General features: G+C 40.6%; 1 protein-coding gene across 1 annotated transcript; it reads left to right on the forward strand.

The window, feature by feature from the left end:
- Positions 1-927: 927 nt before the first annotated feature.
- LOC115384621 (syntaxin-binding protein 6-like) lies at positions 928-22,753 on the forward strand. Its single transcript, XM_030086857.1, has 5 exons — positions 928-1,084; positions 3,673-3,803; positions 4,354-4,654; positions 4,734-4,832; positions 22,587-22,753. The coding sequence occupies exons 1-5, from the start codon at positions 934-936 to the stop codon at positions 22,751-22,753; spliced, it is 849 nt and encodes a 282-aa protein (XP_029942717.1). The 5' UTR covers positions 928-933.
- Positions 22,754-23,081: the final 328 nt, after the last annotated feature.

The following is a 23,081-nucleotide window of genomic DNA, read 5'->3' on the forward strand; positions in this document are numbered from 1 at the left end:
GCTACATTGATGACAAATAATACATGAGTTTGGAATTATCCCAGGAGTTTAAAGACTACAACTAATTCCAGCTGAAAAGAACAGGTAGGTGTCACTTCAGGTGTAGGATAAAAAAATGTAAATCTAACAAAAAATTTTCATTGCCTTTGAATGACGGGGTTGAATGTATTCTCATTTTACTTGATCAAAAATTTAAAGCTCAAGGTCAACTTATAAAAGTCCCTGAAGTTCACAGTAAATTCTGTAAGCACTCCGTTATGTACTCTGCACTCTACCTAGAATTCACTCCAAAAAACTTTGAACCTGAAAGAATTAGTCTCTTGGAACATTCTAAAACCTTGTTGGGAAACTGTAATCTGTATCATAGCTGCATTACTTTAGTATAGACTTTATTACTCTGATCTGTCTGGTTTTTGTTGTTGCTGTTGTGCTTTGTTTTTTTATCTTGCCTGATTTGTATTTTATGTGACCTCTGCAGGGTGTTTTATAGTACTTGAAATAATGTATTAATCTGCTGTCTTGGCCAGGCCCAGACATTGAAAAAGAGATCATTGTGCTTTAATGGGACTGACCTAGTTAAATGAAGGCTAGTGCCTCAAATATTTGAAATGTGCTGTTGTTTTGTGGGGTTGAAAAAAATACATGGAATATAAACTTCATGCACTTCATAGTTCACATTTGCAGAACAATAAACATAGTCTACATGTATTTGCAAAGTTGCATCGGATTCCTTTTTTCAAGGTCTGTGTATGTCTAGAAAGTCCCACTGCTGTACATGTTGGGAGAAGCTTTGTAGCTTTCTCACCTGCCACCTGTGAGTTCTAATGTGAGAATATCTTTTGAGGTTCTCTTGTCTCTTGTGTTTTCATTGAGCTGAATGTAAAACAAAAATAAAAATATAGTCCAATCCATCACCTGTTTAGGTCCCGTCTGATGAATATTCAGTCTACTATCAACAAAGAAGTGTTCATCCCTCAGGGTGAGCGGCTGCTGGTGGCGGTGGAGGTATGGAGAAGACAGAGAAAGAGGATGTCCTTCCTGCCTGTTGGAGCCAAGGATTACTCCACATTCATCTGTGTCTCAGGTCTAAATCAGTCTTTAGGCTCATGGGTCATGTTTCATAAGATCTCATGTACACATTTAGGGCTCTGTTTTTGTAGACCAGGCTCACCTGCACCTCATCAACAGCGTGTGTCCAGGGCATTTTTGAGTTTTCGTGCAAGGCACAGTCCAGTGCAGCACAGCACACCCTCCATCCTTTCCACCAGAGCAAGTAGCAAAGAGAGAGAAGAGAAGGCGAGAGTGGGTTTAATCCAGTCGAGTGTAGTCTTGACCAATCAGCCTTTCCTCATCTTTAAAGCAGAACTATGCAAGATTTGCTTTAGCGCTCCCCCTACTGGTCTCCTGTGAAAGCTCACTGTCGTAAACGTCCTCCAAATCCCCCCCCCACCCGCGTGCAGAGAGCGTCCCACTCCCGTTTCCTTTTTTCCGCTCGTTAGACAAAGTTTTTTTTTTCTGTCATTTTGGTTCTGCCATCCGTGAGCACCTCAGGGTGGCGTTGCTAACGCTAGCAAGGGTTTCATGTTTGTTGAACGCGCTTTTGTTAAATCTTCTGCAGCGACGGTTCCTCGCACTGCCCGGGAACTTCCTCTGGTTGCTCCCTCTGTCGTAGACGTGCCTGCTTCCCACAGTCAAACTTATTGGAAAATAAACACACTCGGAGAGCTACCGCTTTCAGCTCAGTGCAGCGAACTCACTCACTGTCTTGCGCTCACTTCTACGAGAGGAGGTGCCACTCCTCTTTATTTTTCAGTTACCAAACAGAAATTAGAACCAATCAACACATCATGCAAAGATTGTGTATTGCAACACAATGACAGATCTCGCACTCCAACAGCTTTTATACTTGTAATCCCGGATGAGTGCCGTAAAGCAGGTTTGTTCTCTCAGATGTAGTCGGGTCGCTCCTCTGAAATTGCAAGCGCTGTTTTCAGGACCCAGACCCCGGGGGGAGGGGAGGGACCGGCGAATCACCGTGATAAGTCTTTGTTTACCCCCACAGGGATTCTGAATAGGGATGAGCCGTATCCTCGTTTTAAACGAGTACTCGTTACAGATAATGCATTTTTTCTGAATCCGAGTACAGCCCGAGCATTGTCAGTCATTATTCGTACTCATGCTGATGGGAGATCCTCATTGGTCCTTCATTCTGCTCCGTGCTGGACTGAGACGACAGGATCCTTGTGAGAGAAGCCAATCGGACCTGATAAATTAAAAATGCGGCATTTTATTTCTTTGTAGCGTGCATTGTGCCTGAGAAAAACCTAAGGTCGAAACGTCGGGCGATTGTGCATGCTCCGGGTTTTTTTTGGGGGGAGGGGTTTAAGTTTCGCTTTCCCTTTTTTTTTCTTTTCTTTTTTCTCTTCTTTTTCATAATAATTTGGGCTTGTGCTCCACTGGGAGGCTGTGATCTGTGGGAGAGAGATGATAACTGGACCGAGGTCCACGTCCCGGTCATGTCCGTGGCACTGCAGCCGTGGACATGACCAGGAAGCTCAGCAGGGGGGATGAGAGGTTTCCCTGGACGCCGGGGAGATTCCGATGGGGATCATGGGGGGAGGCATTCATACAATTAAAATATTCATGTTCTGACTCAATAAAAAAATACTTTTTCTGTCAATAGTTCCTTTACTATTGTGACCAAAAATATTCAAATTTTATTTCTGAGGCTTTTGTGTGAATAAATAATAATTTATATAACTTTAAAAATATTCATGTTCTGACTAAAATAAAAAAAGAAACAAAAATCTGTACATTGTATCATTGAGACTGTTCTGTAAATAGTTTTCAAATGAAGAATCAATATAGCAACTTCTGAGCAATCCATATCAATTTCAGACTTAAAATAGTGCACCAATTTCTGCCCCAGCCCATTTCCAGTTAAACCATGCCCACTTCCATTTTAGACCACGCCCCCTCTGAGTACAGAACGGATACAAATAATTTAGATGGGTAAACAGATAGATAAAGATAGTAGTGTACTCGCTCATCCGTAATTCTGAAACACATTTATTGAGGTAAAAAAGTTGCAAAGTTCTGCTTTAAATGTGCTGCCGTGAGAGAGTGCTAATTGAACAAGATTAAATTCTTATTTCCTCCATTTAGCCATGAGCAACATGCTGCTTTAAGTTAATTTCTGTTTTTTTGTGCTTTTGCACAATTATGTTTAAGAGTAAAGTATCTTGAAAGTCCACTCAGTCAGGTAGTGGCTTCATTGTATATGTGTGTTCATAGAATACTTATTGATTAAACATGACCCCCCACCCAAAAAAAACAAACAGGAAAACAAAATACACTCATATATTTACTGATAATAAACCATCAGTATATATGCTGATTGTTTCCTACTTGCTATATTTTAACTATTATGTTCTAACATAATAGTTAAAATATACCAACCAGGAAACAACCAGAAAGACTTGCAGTCTGGATGAACACTTGTTACTCAGGTTTTTTTTTTTCTTTTTTTTTTGTGATTTGCCTCAATAATGTAGCAGTTTGCTAGCTGGTCCGTCCAATGATTCTTTTTCAATTTCTTCCATAAGAAAAAAAAAAAAACATTATTTAACATTATCTGCATCTTTACCGAATTTTATCTGTATCTGTACCTAGTGACCAACACGAAACCCCATCAGCTCCTGATTACAAAGGTGAAGCAGTTTGGTGGCTCTTCCTCCTTTGTCAGGAGGTCCCAGTGGACAGTGGAGCAGCTCCAACAGGTCAATGGTATCAACCCAAAAAAGGTGATCAACAACCTTCAGGCAGAGCTCACAGTAATTGTGTTCTCTAATGGCTAGGGATGGGTACCAACTGGATTTCTTTGGTACAACAGAGTACCGACACAATATTTTTTTCTCAAGCACAATATTTTTTCTCAAGACTGAGGAGTGCAGCATTTTAAACAGCTTCAGATCTACAGCTACAACTCATGCAATATGGCACTTTTAGCATGCAGGTGACTAGTCTGCTGCCAGCAGCAACATGGCATTTAAGACCACATAAAAACACACAAGAGTACGGAAAATTGTTAACATTGCGTACCGGTACCAACTCTCAGGTAGTGGGAATTGGTACCCTGTCTTTTTAAATGTGAACGGTACCCATCCCTATTAAAGACTGCAGTATGCTGTTATTTTCACAGTCAAAGTCCATCCCAGACTGTGGTTCTTCATCTTACAAGGCAATATTTTGTGTTCACCATGGCTTGTGTGGGAATGTTGATTTTTGTTTACATTTTTTTTCATGTATTTTCATTGATGACATATTTATTTTTTGTGGACTCCATTCCTCCAGGATACCCCAGAGTTTGATTTAGTGTTTGACAACACTGTGGACAAGTGGGTGACCTGCTCATCAGCAGAAAAGTGCATGTTTGTCCAAATCTTGTACAATGCCTGTGAAAACTTTTGGAAGACCAAAATAAGCAGTTTTGGCATCTCTGGTAAGATCAACAAGGCAGGCCAACAAAGACGAGCAAGTCAACATGCTCCTCATGAGCTCTCAGTAGATTCCAGCAAATATCACAGAAACCTGAGGCGCTATGATCCTCCTAAAAAGACGGAGTTCACCAACTGCCATTCCAAACTGACAGGAGGTAAAGTCATTGGACTAAAGTTTCTGATTTTGGAAAATACTTTCAGCATGTCTGTAACTTGCTCAACTTGTGTTGTCAGATGCCTCCACTGTGAATCTGGTCATCTATCGCTGCAAAGCTTTCTTAAATCGCATGAAGAGCATGATAGCCATAAGCCAAAGTCATTCACCAAGACCAGGTAAGACATTCAATTTTTCCAGACAGACACTGGTGATGGAAGTTGTCATTCATAAGGAATAAAGGAATATTTTCTTATATGCACAGAAATTCACAAACTCTGTGGCATGACTACAAAGTTTGGTATGCAAGTACAAGTACAAACCAAAACATTAAGGGCTGAGAAGTGAAGAAGAGATTAATGAGGCAGGCATGATGAGACAGACACTCCATATGAAAAGCGTGTTTTCCCAATGTGTGCATAGGTTTCCTCCCACGGTCCAAAAACATGCATATGAGTAAACGTTGACCCTATATTGTCCCTGGTTGTGGATGTGTGTGTGTGTGTGTGTGTGTGTGTGTGTGTGTGTGTGTGTGTGTGTGTGTGTGTGTGTTTGCCCAGTGATAGATTGATGAGCAAGCCTAAAGACGATAAGCTGTAGAGAAGATTATTGAATGGCAATATTGATTAATGATTAATATGAATAACAATTATAATATAAACCAGTCATGCTGCCACAATAAGATGAGCTATTCACTTTACCTGTTCATAATCACTATGATTCCATCTCAGTTCCTTACAGATTGTGTTTTGCTGATATTGCACAGTCCGAGAGTAGATTACTAAGAAGTCTGATCAGTCCTCTGTGCTTTATTTAAATTTGGTTTCTTAAGACCAATTCAAAAAAAGTACATTGAAAATTCTCTTCAATCAGAAAACAGCGCAATGCCAGACCTGTGACTTGGATTTTGGTGTAACTGAGGATATTTCTTCATTACTAAAAATATCTTTGTAAAACAGTTCAGACAGTGCCACTGTATTCTGGTTCTGTGCTGTTAGTTCCTGTTCAGTGTTTTTGTTTATTGTGTTTTCTGTTGCACCTCTTCTCTCAGACAGAAAGCCCTTTCTGTGATGTTTCAATCAGATGACAGTAGTTGTTTCTTTCAAGGGAGATCTATACAATAGCTGCTGTTTTGGGAGCGGACAGCCAGGCAGAGAGTGTGGCGCACCATTCAACCCACTGACAGAGATCTATGGATAGGACATGTGCTTATCCTCAGTTTACAGTTTTTCACGATTGTCAACACACGTCTCTCAATACAATAATGGCTGTCTCAATATTGCACACACAAAACTGAAAACTGCACGCACAAAATGCTAAACCTGACACTCCCTTTGCAAGAACACTGTTGCCATCAAATCTCTACATTGTGTTCACAAAAAGGAACTCATGTTTTTTATATGCTACACACAGTCATATTTTCCAATGACTGCTGGCCCTCCTTGATGACCTCCATGAACTACTTTTTCCACCAGATCACATTCATGATCCACAAAGAATTACAGTAAATCAAGCCTCATCTATGAAAATATATTCATATAGCTCATTCACCGTATCAAGCTCCTGGATTTGCTGAAACAAACACAGATAGAATGCAAGTTACTGTATGGACAGAGAGGTCAAAAGACACTGTAGAAAAGTAAAAAAAAAAAAAAAAAAAAAAAAAAATATATATATATATATATATATATATATATATATGTATGTATATTACTGTACATCACAGGTAGGCTACAATACCTTTATGTCAGCGCTTACTGTAACATATGGGACTTATAAGCACAAACTGGTGCTGTAACTCCTTCACATGGTCTGTGTTTCTTTGGAACGGGACCCTGTAGACCAGTGGTTCTCAAACTGTGGGGCGCGCCCCCCTGTGGGGGCACAGTGCGATGCCCGGAGGGGGGGCATGTGACCGTGCGGAACATGCTTTTTTCCCGCGGACTAAAAGAAAGTGTAATTGCACATCCACTCCAGTAGTTGGCAGTGGTGCTCTCATTGTCAGAGTCTCTACAGTGTAGGGTTTTTTTTTTGTGATGTGAAGCAGTAAACAAACCCTGAGACAACATGAAGACATTTGGGATGAAAAGAAAGGCGGAGAGAGACGAAGATAGTGAGTCAAAAGAGAATTCTGGCTGAGTGTAGAGAGGCAGGATCCACTCTAAGAGCAGAGGTCTGTGGGCATTATGCTTCCTTTTGCAACATCTTACCTTTGTGAAGCCAAACGTCCTCTGAGAAGCTGTGCACTGCAAAACCTGCTCATTGTAGCCATTAATCCTGGCTTCCTCATTTTGATAAAAAAAGGGAAAAAAATCAGCACAAATTGTTTTATTGGTTTTTGTTTTGTAGGTTAAAGTGTTTTATATATTGTGCTCCTGAGTTCATGTTGCTGAAGTGAATTTGAATTTGTTATTATTTATTGATTTTGTTTAATTTTATTTTCCAGCAGTAAATGGTGCAATAAGTATGTCAAAAATGTTTACAGTTTAAACAAGGATATTATTATTTTTTGAATTTCAGGCAAATTGATGCACTTAAAATCTTTTCTTTTACAGACTAATAAACACTGTTAATAAAGTCACTCTAAGTTGAACTATATCTCTTTCTTTTTTGTTTTCTTTAATGTTTACAAGGATGTTATGCAGAGGTGTACCTATAACAACTTTATAGACAAATGCTATTATTTATAGTTGCGGCAGAGGGGGGTGGGGGGGTGGCGGCGTGAGTTGTTTTCTTCTTGCTGGGGGGGGGCCTAACAGAAAAACATTGAGAACCACTGCTATAGACCATAGCTAATAAATTCCTCTTGAGGACACTGTCCAGTGTAGACAGGTTGACATTCTGGATTGTACTGGAAGCTGCAAGATCTGCTAGGATCTTATGTTTAATTTGTCTGAGGGTAATTGCATTGTTTTCAAGATCCATGTTCACAATAGGGTGTTCCTAATGACGTCATCGGTTGCTGAGCAACAGTTTCGGGTGCCATGTTGGAGGGCATACACGGAGTTATAAACACATCAGACGGTGGCGGATTACTGCAGACTTTTGAGCGGAAAAAAACAGGATTCTGTATCGCGAAAAGTGCAAGGGGATTGACTACTGACCCATACTTGATCGCAAGCACGGAATTTACCCGGAACGAGGATAAATGGGCTGACATCAGCTGCTTCGACATCATTAATTACCTGGTCTGCTCGCTAAACCGTCTGTACACTGTGACAACGAAAACTGCAAAATGCAGCGGTTCCATTCAGGCTGTGTGAACATCAAGGAAACCCCAAAGGGTGTAAGGGTTCTGGATTCTGTCCTGAATGCAGAGGTAGCAGGAAAAAGAGTCGTTAAAAGCAGCTCATGACATTACAGCTCCTCAGCTGCTTTACACCTGCTAGAGGTGTTACTGAAGTCTGATGTGGCATGTGACTCAAGTTGTGGTCGTACTTGATCTATATGTGTTATTTTGAAGTTATCTGGCCTTTTCTTGTTTGTTTTTATATAAATGCCTGAGTTGTGTTTTGATGTCTACTCAGCCTGCTGAAACATTTTACATAAGGGCGACAGTAGCTCAGTTGGTAGAGCGGGTCGTCTCATAACCGGAAGGTTGGCGGTTCGATCCCCGCTCCCGCAGGCGTAAAACTGGCGTTGTGTCCTTGGGCAAGACACTTCACCTAGTATGAAAGGTGTGAGAGTGAATGGTTGGTGGTGGTCGGAGGGGCCGATGGCGCAGACTGGCAGCCTCGCTTCTGTCAGCCTGCCCCAGGGCAGCTGTGGCAACAATAGTAACTCACCACCACCCAGTATGGTGTGAAAGGGTGATGTGATATTGCAGTGTGAAGCGCTTTGGGCTCTGTCATGCAGGGTAAAAAGCGCTATTCTGAAGTGATTGTGACAAAATCCACACCAACATATATGTAGGAGCTTAAATACAGTTTGAGTTTATCAATGTGAAAATTGCCATTTCATATTTAAATGCTTATTTGTGTTTTAGATGTGAAGTGATTATTTAAATAATCTAATAACCTGTAATTACAGGTTAAAATATTCACAGATGATTAGGTTCATTTTGTGGTTAATTACTTTTGATAATATGTGTATAAATAAGTTAAGGTTAAAAATCCATATGGATAAGGTTTGTTGGATGCTATGGAGTAAACTGAGGATTAATGAGTAAACTGAGAAGATAGGAGCGTCAAGCTTGGGCTTCATTATTCAGGAACCTACAATATATGCCTCTAATACAATTGGTTCTTACCTCTTACTTGTTCGTGAATCTGCAGGCATGCTGATACCAAATAAAACTGAGTGGAATTGTGTCTTTGCATTTATCATTCAATTGGTAACCAACTAAAAGGAAAGGCATATATTTATTTGGCAGTTCAAATACAAATCATAAGAAACATGTTAAGACAAAACGTAAAAAGCAGCATGGAGTCCTAAGTTTTCAAGAAAAAGAATACAGCTGGTCTTTAATACTGCACAGAAACATTTACAGTTCAGTCAAAAGGCACAACGGTGTCACCGATGTTTGTCAGTGCAGCATAGGTGCACAATTTTGTCTTCATCCTCTTCTGGCTGCAGCATGGAGGTCTGCTCCTCCATTGGTTCACAACCACTGGTCGCACAGTCACTTCATGACATGTTCTGTAAAGCCACTAAACTCTCAGCAGCTGTAAGTCTTTCCTCCTCTTGTTGCAGCTTCCAGCACATTCAGGACGGCCCGGGGCTGCTGGAGGGGGTGCTGGGACCTTGTTGTGGCCCAGATCCACTAATGGCTACCAGTCAGTTGTTTCTGGGGGAAACAGGTCTGATGGATGTCCTGGAGTGAAAACATTAAAAAAAAGACGTTTTTAAAAAAAATCAGTGTCACAAACAGATCATTACATTAACTACAATTTACATAGACTCTACCGTATAGAATATGAGCAATAAGCCTGGACATACTGTCTTGCAATCATGGTCACTTTTTTACTCCCATAATAAATCATAGTCACTTCATCATACACACATTCTGTTGCACTAAAACATACTGTATATATATATATATATATATATATATATATATATATATATATATATATATATATATATATATATATTATAGCTCCTGTTATATTTTAGATTTATGTTCTATTTAAAGTTAGGTCTTTCCTCCTTTTAGATCGAATGAATGAATGAATGAGCTTATTTGAGTATTTTTGTATATAGAAAAAAAACAGTACAAAAAGATAATACAAAGCAATATTTGACACTCAAAAGGAGTAGGTTGGAAGTTCAAAGAACTTAGTGGAATCCTACCCCTCATTCTTCAAAGAATGATGCTTTAGTGTAACACCTTGCTGCTGGATTCTCCCTTGTAACTTATGTACAGCATCATTTTATACATATCTCTGTATATACATATACACATATATAAACATTTGCACATGTGCTCTGTATGTCTACTAAATATACATACGAATACATGTATATACAGAGATGGTACATTCGTTTATGGTAGAAAAAATGAAATAATGGATAAAACAATTGGAAAGGTATATTGTACATTATTGTTTGTATTTCTGCAATTTGTCATTTATGGTCATATAAACTAAGAACAACAGCTAAAAGAAATGGAGAGTTAAGGTTGTACGTTATTTATGTTCGTACACATTATCATTTATGATCGTCTAAACTTAAAGAAATGGATACAAGAGACAGAAAAGGCATGTTGTACTTTATCATTTATGTTCGTACAAATTTTCGTTTATGATCATATAAATGTGAAGTAATGGATAAAAAACGATGGAAAAGGAATGTCGTACGTTATCATTTATGTTCGTCCACATTATTGTTTGTGATTGTTTAAACTTAAAGTAATGGATAAAGGAAAGAGAATCGTGCAATCTACATATTGTTTTGGTTTAGACACTCAGTACTAACACACAGTTTCTCCTTCAGCATATTTATTCATGAAATGAGTTTTGTAAAGTGCTTTGAAATGTATTAAGTCTTTTGCCGCTTTGATATTGTCGTCCAGACTGTTCCACATTTTCACCCCACATCTAGTGATACACATTCATTTTCGAGTTGTTCGGGAGAACTGTATTTTCAGATCAGTTTCCCTTCTCAAGTTATATTTTCCTTCTCTCGTGAGAAACATTTTCTGAATATTTGTTGAAAGTGGCCCCTGTTTCACTTTGAAAAGTAATATATTTGTTTTGTATTGAACAAGGTCTCTAAATTTTAATGTTTTTAATTGAAGAAAGAGGGCATTTGTATGGGCACAATATTCTGCTAAGTGTACAATTCTAATTGCCTTTTTTTGTACTCTACAAAGCAATTCAGAATTACTTTTGAAAGAGTTTCCCCAAATCTCTACACAGTAAGTTAGATAAGGTAAGATGAGGGCACAATAGATCGTATACAGGGCTTTCCTGTCGAGATAGTATTTGCATTTGTTCATTAGGGCTACAATCTTTGCTGTTTTATTTTTAATTTTTATTATGTGCAGTTTCCAAGAAGTTTTGTGATCCCGAGTTACACCCAGAAATGTGTGCTCATATACTCTTTCCATTTTAATATTGTTAATTTCGACTTCCATTTGCTTATCAAGTTTACGTGTGCCAAAGTACATCATTTTTGTTTTAGATACATTAAAGGGCAACTCCGGTTTTTTGACACCTGGACCTTATTTATAGGTGTGTGCATGCTCATATACTCACTCAGACAAACATGGTGCAGCTCGGAGTCCTTCAGAAGTTATTTAGATCCAAACGATGTAGCCGCACTAGCGCGGGTGCCACAGCAATGGAGCGTTAGCGCGGGACATAATCTCTGCAAAGTCGCTCATTTCGGCTGTATTTCTTCATCCATCGCCAGTGTTATCATAAAGTCAGCTCGTCTACCGTCTTCAGGTGGGTCAGCTGAAGAGCTGACAGTTTTTGCTAACTTAGCCACAATTAGCTCGGATGGGAACGTTGCGGCGCTCCTCTCCCCAGCAGAGAGGCACTTTGAGTCGGCCTCGGCTGTCACGGCGCCCCGGCGTCTGACTTCCAGGGCCGAGTTGGAAAACGGCCCTCAGCTGCTCCACGGAGGCTCCGGACACCGGCGAAGACACACGGCTCACGCGCGGCCGCTGGGCCGCAGGACGTCTCTCCTCGCCGGGAGGAAGCGTATCTCCGCTTCCCGGCAGATGCGCGCTCCACGCCGGCCGGAGCGCTCTCCTCGCTGGGAGAATCCAGATCTCCGCTGCCCGGCGGATGCGCGCTCCAACCCAGGCCGCGGGACACCGCCGGAGGCCCCCCTTCCGACCGAAAGGCAACCCAGCGCCGATGGAGGAAAAATACAGCCGAAATGAGCGACTTTGCAGAGATTATGTCCCGCGCTAACGCTCCATTGCTGTGGCCCCCGCTAGTGCGGCTACATTGTTTGGATCTAAATAACTTCAGAAGGACTCTGAGCTGCACCATGTTTGTCTAAGTGAGTATATGAGCATGCACACACCTATAAATAAGGTCCAGGTGTCAAAAAACCGGAGTTGCCCTTTAAGCGACAGTTTGTTTCTGTCGAACCAGTTTCTTGGCTTACACATTTCAGTTGCAATCTCTGTCAACAGTGTTTCAAAGTTCTCTCCTGAGCACAGAACAGTGGTATCATCTGCAAATAAAATGAATTTACATTTTTCAGAAGCTAAATATAGGTTGTTGATATATAACAGAAATAATTTAGGTCCTATCACTGATCCTTGTGGAACTCCACATACTGTGGTGTCACATACAGACCTGTGCTGTCCCCACTGAACATACTGTTTTCTGTTTGATAAATAAGACTCTATCCAGCTGTAGGCTGTTCCTCTTATTCCATATCGATGTATCTTTTACAGTAAAATGCCATGATCCATGGTATCAAAAGCCTTCTTTAAGTCAATGAAAATTCCAACCAGATACCTACTTTCATCTATGTTTTTTGTGATTTCTTCAACTAATTCAATTAAAGCAAATACTGGTGACCTATTTTTTCTAAATCCATGTTGGCTATCATTTAGTATATTATTTGTATCAATAAATGCATCTAATCTATCTATAAAAATTTTTTCTAATATTTTTGAAAGCTGAGGTAGGATTGATATTGGTCTGTAATTCTCAAATTGGTCTTTTGCACCATTTTTGTGAATAGGAATAACTTTTGCTACCTTCGTTTGATCTGGAAACATACCAGTTTTAAAGGATACATTGAAAATTTGAGATAATGGTAGCGCAATTTCCTCAATGACTCTTTTGATAATGCTTATGTCTAAGTCATCACTGTCAGTAGATTTTTTGTTAGTGCATTTTTTTACAGTATTAATGATTTATTTTTCATTTGTTGGAGAGAGGCAAAAGGAACTTGAGTTTAGAGGAATACCTTCACACACAGGCTCAGTACCTGTTGTGGCAATAGTTGCAGCTAATTGTGGACCTATGTTTATAAAATACTTGTTGAATTCATTTGCAAAGTCGTCTTTGTTTTCAATAATTTTATCATTATAATTGAAATTTTCAAGTATTGAAGTAGTTAATGTTGTCTTTATTATTTTGTAACTGTGTGCTGTAATATTGTTTTTTGCAATGTCCCAATATATTTGTGAGTTTATTTTTGTACTTTTTGTATCTTTTTTCTGCTTCCTTTGTTTTTGTCTTTAGAAAAGTCACATACAACTGTTTTTTTTTTTTACATGCATTTTCCAGTCCTTTAGTTATCCATGGCATTGTACTCTTTCTTTGCTTACAGTTTAAATTTATGTAGGGGCAATGCTGATCATACAGTGTCTTAAAGGTACTGAGAAAGGAATTATAAGCTGCATTTACATCAGATATTTCTAAAAGGGATTTCCAGTTACAGCGTGCGAGAGTTTCTTTAAATGCAGACAGAGTTTCATCATTTATTTTCCTTCTGTAATTAGTTGTAAGTTTCCCTGTATATTTAGTTTTTTTTGTTTTTAAATTATGGAGAACAAAAACTGGAAAGTGGTCACTTGTGTCGGTTATCAAAATCCCACTTGGGATTTCTTCATTCAATACATTTGTATATATGTTGTCAATGAGTGTTGAGCTTTCTGAAACAGATCGCACAATTTTTGGGTAAAATACACAAAAACAACTCTTTTTGACCTACATTTCCAAATAATTTTACAATACTATAAATATATTATAAAATATCAATATTAGTCCCCGGAGTTCTGTAAATGCAGCTTATTAAAACATTTTTTCTCTTCTCAAAGATTAATTCCACTGTAAGGCATTCCATTATGCCATCAACAGATTCAGTCATATTTTTTATAATTTTTACTTGTAAATTATTTTTAACAAAAAGTGCGACACCCCCTCTGATTTTGTGGTTTCTATTTTGTTTAAACATTTCATAACCATCCAGTGCAAGTCTTCAGGTTTCTCATTTTGCATCCATGTTTCTGTAATTGCTATGACATCAAAAGGCATACTGAATTTACTGAGAAAGATTCTTATACTATCAAAATTGGCGCTCAAACAGCTATTTAAGTGAATTATCGACAAGGTATCAGACTGAAATGGAATTTGATAACTTTGATAATATTTGCACGTACTTTTAATATTAGAAAAAAAACTGTCATCAGGATCAACGTTATTTATGGTAAGTGGCAAGTTTTGTTCTGTGTAGACAGGTGTATCAAGTTCATAACAATGGTTTACATTAACTTCTTTAGTATCACTTTAAGATGTAGATGTTTCATAGTTCTCGTCTGTCATTGCTTATTGTTGAAAAAAAGAAAGAAAAAAAATGGAAAAAAAGAACTTTCGCAATGAGATCTGTTACCTTGTCTATTCACACAATTTTTTCCAGGTCACAAGCATCTCTTATACATAAAACTCTGGCCTCTTCAGGTGAGCCATTGAGTTTTATGTATACCTTGCAGTTCGAAGTCCAAGAAGCTTGAATTTTTTGCTGTTTTTTTCAGGATGCGTGCTTGCCTGGCAATATCTGAGTTATTTTTAGTCAGGTGCTCATTAATGTACACGTTTGTTCCATTAAGTTTTCTTCCCTGTCTGAGCACAGCAGTTTTCTGTTTTCTGTTGGTAAATCTGAGTATTACAGCACTCGGACGTTTGTCCCTCTTTGGAAGTGGGTGGCAGGCTTCAATGTCTTTCGTGTCAATGTATATACCTTTGGTGTTGAGAAAATTGACCACCTGTTGCTCCGCCGATTCTTGGTCCATCTCAGTGGGTTCTCCGTTTAGTCCAGTCACTGCCTTGGCGTAGGATCTTGGCTTGATGGGTAGGCCGGTGACAATCAAATCATTTATCCTGCTGTATTGTTCCAAGTCTGCAATGCGACATTCCAGTGCATTTATCCTTTGATCTTTCTCCTGGTTTTGAGTTTTTAAGTTCTTGATTTCATCCATAAGATTTTAAATAATTTGTTGTTGATTAGCAATTGTGTCCGTTTGCTCCAAAACTTTACCCAGTGATCTCTTTATCTCCTCCAATTCCTCCTCCATTCCAGTGGACGCCTTTTTTGGAGGCATCCTGAGACGCTAATCCAGACGAGGTCTCCTTCGTAGCACACCCGGGCATCCAGCGCTCTGCGCAGACAAACACTGCGGTGGGAGCCTATTAGCTCCTTCGCTAACGTCATGCAGTGTCCTGCTCTTCGGCAGTAGCGGCGGTGATCCGGCTATTTCCCAGTCCTGTCTTTGACGACCCCAAACCGTGAGCCGTTTGGGGTTTGTGATCCATTAAATCCCTGTTTTCAGGCCACACGGCCTTGACATTGGCAGGCAGCTGGCCTCCGGGTTAGCCACTCGCAGTTTGGCACGCAGCAACTTCGTCAAGGCGTATAAACTACCCCAGTTCTTCTTAGGGTAAGGTTGTAGCCACCAGTTCAGGTATAATGTACGGCACCAACAACACTGTGATGAATAAATCCAAAAGTTTAATCCAATGGTTTATGCAGAGAAACTTACTCTCGAGCGTGAGCAGCAACAGCGCGGTACACAACCCGGATCTGTAAAAGGATCTAAATCTAGATCTGTAGATCTATTATCCTATTAATATTCTTATTAAGATTTGGACTATTATTTATTCTCATTCCTTATTTACACATTTCCTCACTGTTTTGCCCCTGTGTGTTCTTTGAGCCTCTGTAATGGTAAATTTCTCCGTGGTGAGATAAATAAAGGCTATAGTATTCTTTACACATCCATACACTCTCACTTATTCTAAACTTTGAAGACTAAGAAATGCTGAACGCTATCCTTACAATACCAAAAAATTAATATGATACATTGGATGTTGATTTGTTATTTTGGGGCACATTCACTTGAGGGTCCCCTGCAGTGGCTGCTCTCAAGCATCAGTTGCTATGATTAGAAATTGTTCCTAAAAGCAGCACTAACCCTCAGTAATAGTCAGTCCTAACTCCAGCACCAAAAACATGCTATAATTTTAGACAGTAGTCTAATATAAGTTCAGTTGCACCACAGTGCAGAGCACAGGGTTCCACAATAGTCATTCTACTCAAATGCTGCATAAAATCTTCAAGTAATAACGCTGATCTTACCGGATACAAAGTGGAGATCACAGACTCTCGTGTTCTTTATGCTTGATTCCTGTACATCAGCTCTTGAAATCCTCGTTAGCCAGCTAGCCGTCTTCTTTGTGAGACTTGTCGAGTCTGCTCTCCTTGGTGCGTGAAAACAGCCGGTTTCTGAAAAAAAAAACACAAAAAAACAAACGACCCACATCGCGGTCTGCCCGCATCCCACAACAGCACAGAAGTTCACCATTGTCAGTCTGGACTATTCTAGTAATGCAGGAGCGATGATATGTAGCTACTGGATAAACTGTTCAGTCCGCTTGAAACCGCTGTGTGACCACACCGTTTGTGCCCTCCAACATGGCGATTGCCATGGAACGTCACGTGACCGTGACGTCTATTAGGAACACCCTATTAGGGTCTCCTGCTCCGGTGTGAAAACACGTCTTTTGCCCCCACTGTGAGGTTGTCTTTCGGTCCTGCAAAATATAACTACTGTGAGCACACTGTATTATATTGAAATGTAGTACTGTATTACAGTACACAGTATGTACAGTACACAATGTGTACATTACAGAAATGCATAGTACACAAATGCGGTTTTACAGTACACAAGACAAATAGATTTATAGTAAAGTAGAAAGTAGTACCTGTTCTCCATCCTGAATGTTCTTATGATGGCACCAACTGTGAATCAGCTCAGATTGGGTTGGACCTTCAAGCCAGCCTCCCTCATGCTCAAACCATGGTTCAGCACCTGGTCTATCACAGTGACCCGGATCTCATTAGAAATAATAGTTCTCCTTCTTCTTAATCCTTCTGCTCCTCTCTGTCCTCCTCCTCCTCCTTCTCTCAATCTTCCTCCATGCCCTCCTTCTCCTCTCTCCTCCCCTCCTTGTCCTCTTTCTCCTTGTCCTCCTCCTTGTTCTCGCCCCTTCTCCTCTCACTCTTAAACTTCTCCTTCTCTGGTTGCTCTCTTCAAGGTTCTCCATTGTTCACCAAACACAGAGGAGGAGGCCCAAGGCTCTTGTATGCTGCATTCTTGATTGCTAATTGCTCACCAGACTTGAATGTGTTGAGTTTTGAACATGTGTGTTGTAGGTTACCACTGAGATGTTACATGAGAAGTGTATGGAACCACAGAACATTGTGTGTAGTGTTTTGACAAAACACTACAATTGTATACTACTAATACTTCAATTAACTGCAGCATGTATTGTAGGTTGAAGCTGTGAGCTTTTACTTGAGAGGTGTGTGCACCAACTGAGTGTGTGTCGTGTTTAGACCACAGGGTGATGTGAGATTGGCGTCAGAGTGTAAAGAAGGAAAGTCAGAGTCTAGAGGAGTCATAAGAGAATGTGAAGTAGTGACAATTCGGGTCAAGCGAATAGTACGTGAAGTTAAGGTTGTACAAATTGTGCCAAAGTTTAGAATTTTGCGTTTTAACAATTGCGAAAAATTGTAACAGCACAGCAAGGAATTGACCTCGGTGGCCTTATGTGTTATTAAAAAATATTCAAATGGTTCTTTCCTCCAGGCTCACCTGTACCTGATCAACAGGGTGTGTCCAGGGCATTTTGGAGTTTTCGTGCAAGGCGCAGTCCAGCAAACGGATCTTACGTTGTGTAGCGTTTTGTGTCTGGAGGTGCCGAATCCAGGCTCTTATTTCGCCCTCATCGCTGCTTTTGTGTACGCAGAAGAACTGTCAATTAGATAACAGTAAATATCCGCGTACTCCAGATCGGGGAGTTCTTCAGTGTCAGTCGTGCATGGCTGGAACAGGCAGCTGGCATAAAGTACAGGTCATGCTGCAAGCCTGAAATCCGTAGTTTCTCCCGGTATCGGTCTTTGTGTGTTACGTCAAGATTGTCCACTTGATCTGACAACACAACAATATCCCTACTCTCCTTATAAGTCGATATTTTCAATGTTAAAGAACACGAACGCGCACTACTGTATGTAATGAAACCGAGTATCACTGGTTGTTTTCACTCCAATATGGCGACGGTCCTCCGGTTGCCAACTCCCGGGTCACGTGACTGCAAAAACTGTATAGGTGAGCGCACACTTTTATACACAGCTATTCTAACGGTGTGTTTCCATTGGACGCGTTTAACGCGACTGCATTCGCGCGACAAATGACACCGCGCTGCGCTAGACGAACGAGTTTTAGCGCTGCTGTGTGAATTCATCCGCGCGATGCGGCACGCTGGTACAAATATGCAACACAGAACATCCTGCAGAAACATCACAGCCTCCTCATCACCGTCTCCTGCACAGCAGCAGTGGACAGGATTCTTCTGATGTTTTCCCACAGTTCTGTGTGCGCCTGTCTGTCTGTCTGTCTGTCTGTCTGTGTGCGCGTGCGCGCACATACTGATCAATGGTGCGGTTTTTGTTCTTTTTTGATTTTATGACTGTTTTTACTGTTCAGCACTTTGCATTGTTTTTTTTTATGAATATGAGAGGAGCTTATATAAATAAAGATTGAGATTGCGATGGCTCCGCCTGCCACCATGCTGCCTGTATTCTGCATGGGGAAGTCAGCTCCGGCTGAGGCCGAGGTGCCGGCATCGCTTCTGGATGCATGCTGGAGGCGGTATAAGCTCGGTGAGTTCCACCGTCTTCTACAGGAGCTGCGCCCTGCGGTTCCAGTGCTACTTCAGGCTGATGTAAAGTTTCCACCAGAAGCAGTGAACAAATTAGATCACGCACGCCACTCGCCACAAGCCGCTCGCCTTGGCATCACGCCAACTGTTCTGCGTGGTCGGAGCCCTGCATGCCCTACATCAGCACGTTTGTGACGACCTCCACGCTGATAGGCTGTCCTGGCGCCATTTCGCTTGAAAAGTTCAATTATTTCAACTCAAGCTACAAGCGTGGAGCGATGAAGTGGAGGGCTTTGGGCGGCGATCTGCAAGCAGTGGGCGGGGCCAAGTGGCAGTGCAAGTCGATGGGCGCGCGGATTTTTCACTGAAAACGCTCACCACCGGCCGCTCGCCACGTCATCGCTCACCGTCCGCCACCCGCTGCTCAAGATTGAGCGATAATCGCGTCATTACATTGACTTTGTATGTAATCTCATCGCATGAAAAATTAGCGTCGCGTCCGGTGGAAACACACCTTTAAACAAACAGTACACCTTCACCTCATTCTGTCTCCTACGTATATGCTACACTTCAAATAAGCAAAAAAATATGTAGCTAAAATCCAGTATCTTGAAAACAAAATTAAAGAACTTTAAAAAAAAATTAAAGAAAAACGCCCTGTGAAATCAAGGGATAATATCACTCTCCAACAGCGGAAATCAACACAGCTGGAATATAATGTGCTTAATACACATAAGACAGAAAATGCTATAAAGGGAATGAAGCATAGATATTATGAACATGGAGACAAGGCAGGGAAGCTTTTAGCTTGGCAGATTAAGAAAGACGAGACAAACATGGCAATATACACAATTAAAAAAGATGACAAATTTACTAGCAGTCCTAAAGAGATTAATGAGGCTTTTCTGAGTTACTACCAGTCTTTGTATACATCACACGGATGTAACACTGTGAGTATACAGCATTTTTTGGATAAGCTCGATCTTCCGACACCATCTGATGATAGAAAGAAGACGCTAGAGGCAGTATTACAAAGAAGGAGGTGATGAAAGCCTTAACCTCACGAGCCTTGGGAAAATCACCAGGTCATGATGGATTTCACATGGAATTTTTCAGAGCATTTATTTCTAAACTGGTAGAGCCCATACTCTCAATGTTTGATTATGCCATAGAAACTGGCAGGCTCACAGAAACACTGGAGCAGGCACTGATTATTGTTCTACTAAAGCCAGGGAAAGATCCTAAACTATGCAGCTCATACAGACCTATTTCAATTCTGCCCAGTAAATCTAAATTTTTTCTAAAATCCTTGCATTACGACTTGCAAAAGTACTCCCGAATATTATCGGCATGGACTAAACAGGATTTATTCAGAATAAATCATCAATTGACAATGTGAGCTCATTTTTTAACATAACTTACAGGTCCAAGTCAAATGAAAACTCATGTGTTGCAGGATGCAGTTACTGGATGCAGAAAAGGCATTTGACCGTGTCGAGTGGCAGTATTTGTTTGAGACAATGGGAAGAATGAATATAGGCCCCAACTTCACCAATTTGGTTAAACTCCTATGCACAAATCAGACTCACTCACAAATCAGACTCACTCAGCCAGATTTGTTCTATCACACAGTACGAGACAAGGTTGTTGCCTTTCACCCTTATTATTTGCTGGCACAATTGAGCCACTGGCTACAGCCATAAGGTCAAATCCAGCCATTCATGGTGTTCAAATTGGTGAATGCACTTACACTTTGTCTCTGTATGCAGATGATATATTGGCATACCTCTCAAATCCACAGAAACCTATCCCAGCTCTTATAGAAACACTAACAGAATATGGTAAAATATCTGGCCATAACATTAATATAAATAAAAGTGTTATCATGCCTCTAAACGCCAAAGCCAATCTTATGAAATACATAAGACATTCTCACTTAACTATCTACCATTAATAAAAAAGACAACGGTGGACTGTAAGAGATGGAATAAGTTACCATTCTCTCTAATCGGGTGGATTCATTGCATAAATAGGGGCGGCTGTGGTTCAGTGGGGAGAGCAGTCATCTTGCAATCGGGAGGTTGTTAGTTCGATTCCTGTCTCCCCCTGTCTGCATGTCGAAGTGTCCTTGGGCAGGACACTCACCCCCGATGCACACTGGATGTGGTCTGGACACTGCAGATAATCCGTAGTCATTAAAATCAATGCTGTGGTGCACACCGGCTGCAGTCTGACTCCGAAGCCTCTGCGGAGCTCCGGTCTCTTTCCGCAAGGATCCTATTCTTCCGGATGCCGCAGACCTACCGCGTCAATTCAGACAGAAGCAACTCGGGTGCCGGAAGGAAACGCGATGCGTGTTCCAAAATAAGTGACTTCAAAATAAAATCTGTGTCGTGTTTTTGCCTTAATATTCTATTTTTTTACTTCTTCTGGGACTACATCACGTTCTGGGACTACATCACGTTGTTTGTTCTGTATTCTAATACAGAACAAACAATGTGATGTAGTCATTATACGCATTAGAAGAATGAACGGTTTTGTACTTCATCACTGCTATAAAGTCAAATGACACCAAAATGGCTCAAAACAGCTCTGTGACCGGAGCAGCTCTGTGTTGCCAGATTGGGTGGGTTTCTGCCAAATCAAGCTTCTTTTTAGAACACGTCGGATAGGTTGATGAAATGATTATGTGTTTATGACGTGTTTGTTGTTATAAAAATACAGTTTTAACGTGCATTTTCAACCGAAATGGCGGTTTGGGCTGCTTTCTATTGAGTTAAACGGGTCATATTGTTTACGGGGAAGAGCGACATATCTGGCAACCTCCTCCAGTGGACTGCAGAGACACCGCAGGCGGTGTGAATCTCAGTGCTGCGGTATACCGGAGCTGGACTGGAGCCAGAATGCATCCAGTGTGCATGAGGGGTGAACCCCAAATTGCCCCCAGTGGATGGACTGAGCGCCTTGCATGGCAGCCGCCTCCACTGGTGTGTGAATGTGTGTGTGAATGGGTGAATGTGATAATGCAGTGTAAAAGTGCTATATAAGTGTAGTCCATAAATATGAATGTATTATCAAAATACTTATATCTTTTCCAGATCCTCTTCCGAAACTATTTTTTAAACACAGTTTGTATGGCGGAACAAACCACCCAGGATAAAGATGACCATATTACAAAACCCTCCTGAAAAAGGTGGGCTGAAAATCCCCAATTTTGAGCAATTCTATTGGGCAGCACAAACAAGAGCAATATGGGCCTGGCAAACAGAACAAGTCAGTCCACCTAAGTGTAAACAAATTGAGCAGAATCATTTATTAGCGTTAACACTGAAATCAGTCCCATATATTAGCTCACTAAAATCTCTTTTGGTTGCAACAACAAAGAGAAACAGCTTACCTGTATGGTACCTTCCTTTTTCTCTGCCTTAATGCCTCACAGTTTTTATTCACAAACACAGGGTGGAGCTTACAAGTGTTTCTTGGGATAAGATTGGTTTCAAACATGTTTTGTATGGAAACATTGCAACAGATGCACCAGTTGCAACAAGAAAAGGATAACCTACACTCAGTCAGCATAGATAAGATTAATCTAATCAGCATTTTGCAGACTGCAGACTCTTTATCCATTGTGCTCCTCTCGCTGTGTCAACCTTCAGTTTCCCATGCAGTTTTCAATACATTTAACAATTAAAGCATTTAGTAATGATAATCAACATAATATTTCCAACAAACCCCCATATGAATGAAAGGGGATTTGTCTTTGTATTTAAATTTGCACATTTTCTTTTTCATTTCCAGGTCAAACTTGGCATCGCGCCATGGGAGGAGCGATGGGTAAATTAGTGCAAACGATGAATGTGAGTGTGGGGAAGCGTGGAGACACACTGAGCTTGGCTGAAGACAAGACTGTGGAGCTGCTGCAAAAGGCCCAGCAGTTTGCCGACACTGCTCATATGGTGACATGAGAATATTCTATTATATTCTATTATATATCATATTCTACAAGATCACAATATTTCAAATGCTAAAACTGACTGTTATAAGTGTGGCAAGTAGGAGATAACAGCACAGATAAAACTAATACTGTTGCCAAAGAAAAGGGCTAAATAATGCCACCCTTGGAATTTCACCCAGAGCTTTTCAACACAAGATTCACACAACTTTTCTACCCAAGTGGGTCACAGGTCACTCATAAAATGTAGTTATAGGTTTTAAAATATATCTCTACAAAATAATAATTCTTTCTAAAAGCAAACATGAATCAAAGCTGCAAGTGGTGTTGAACAGACCACT

Source organism: Salarias fasciatus, unplaced genomic scaffold (genome assembly GCF_902148845.1).
Source record: "Salarias fasciatus unplaced genomic scaffold, fSalaFa1.1, whole genome shotgun sequence".
Taxonomy (NCBI): Eukaryota; Metazoa; Chordata; class Actinopteri; order Blenniiformes; family Blenniidae; genus Salarias; species Salarias fasciatus.

Bases quoted from the DNA above. Each gene is read 5' to 3' on its own strand.
- LOC115384621 (XM_030086857.1), top strand. From the start codon at position 934: ATGAATATTCAGTCTACTATCAACAAAGAAGTGTTCATCCCTCAGGGT. The intron at 3,804-4,353 runs GTGATCAACAAC...CCATTCCTCCAG, and splicing joins ATGGTATCAACCCAAAAAAG to GATACCCCAGAGTTTGATTT. The intron at 4,833-22,586 runs GTAAGACATTCA...TTTCATTTCCAG, and splicing joins AAGTCATTCACCAAGACCAG to GTCAAACTTGGCATCGCGCC.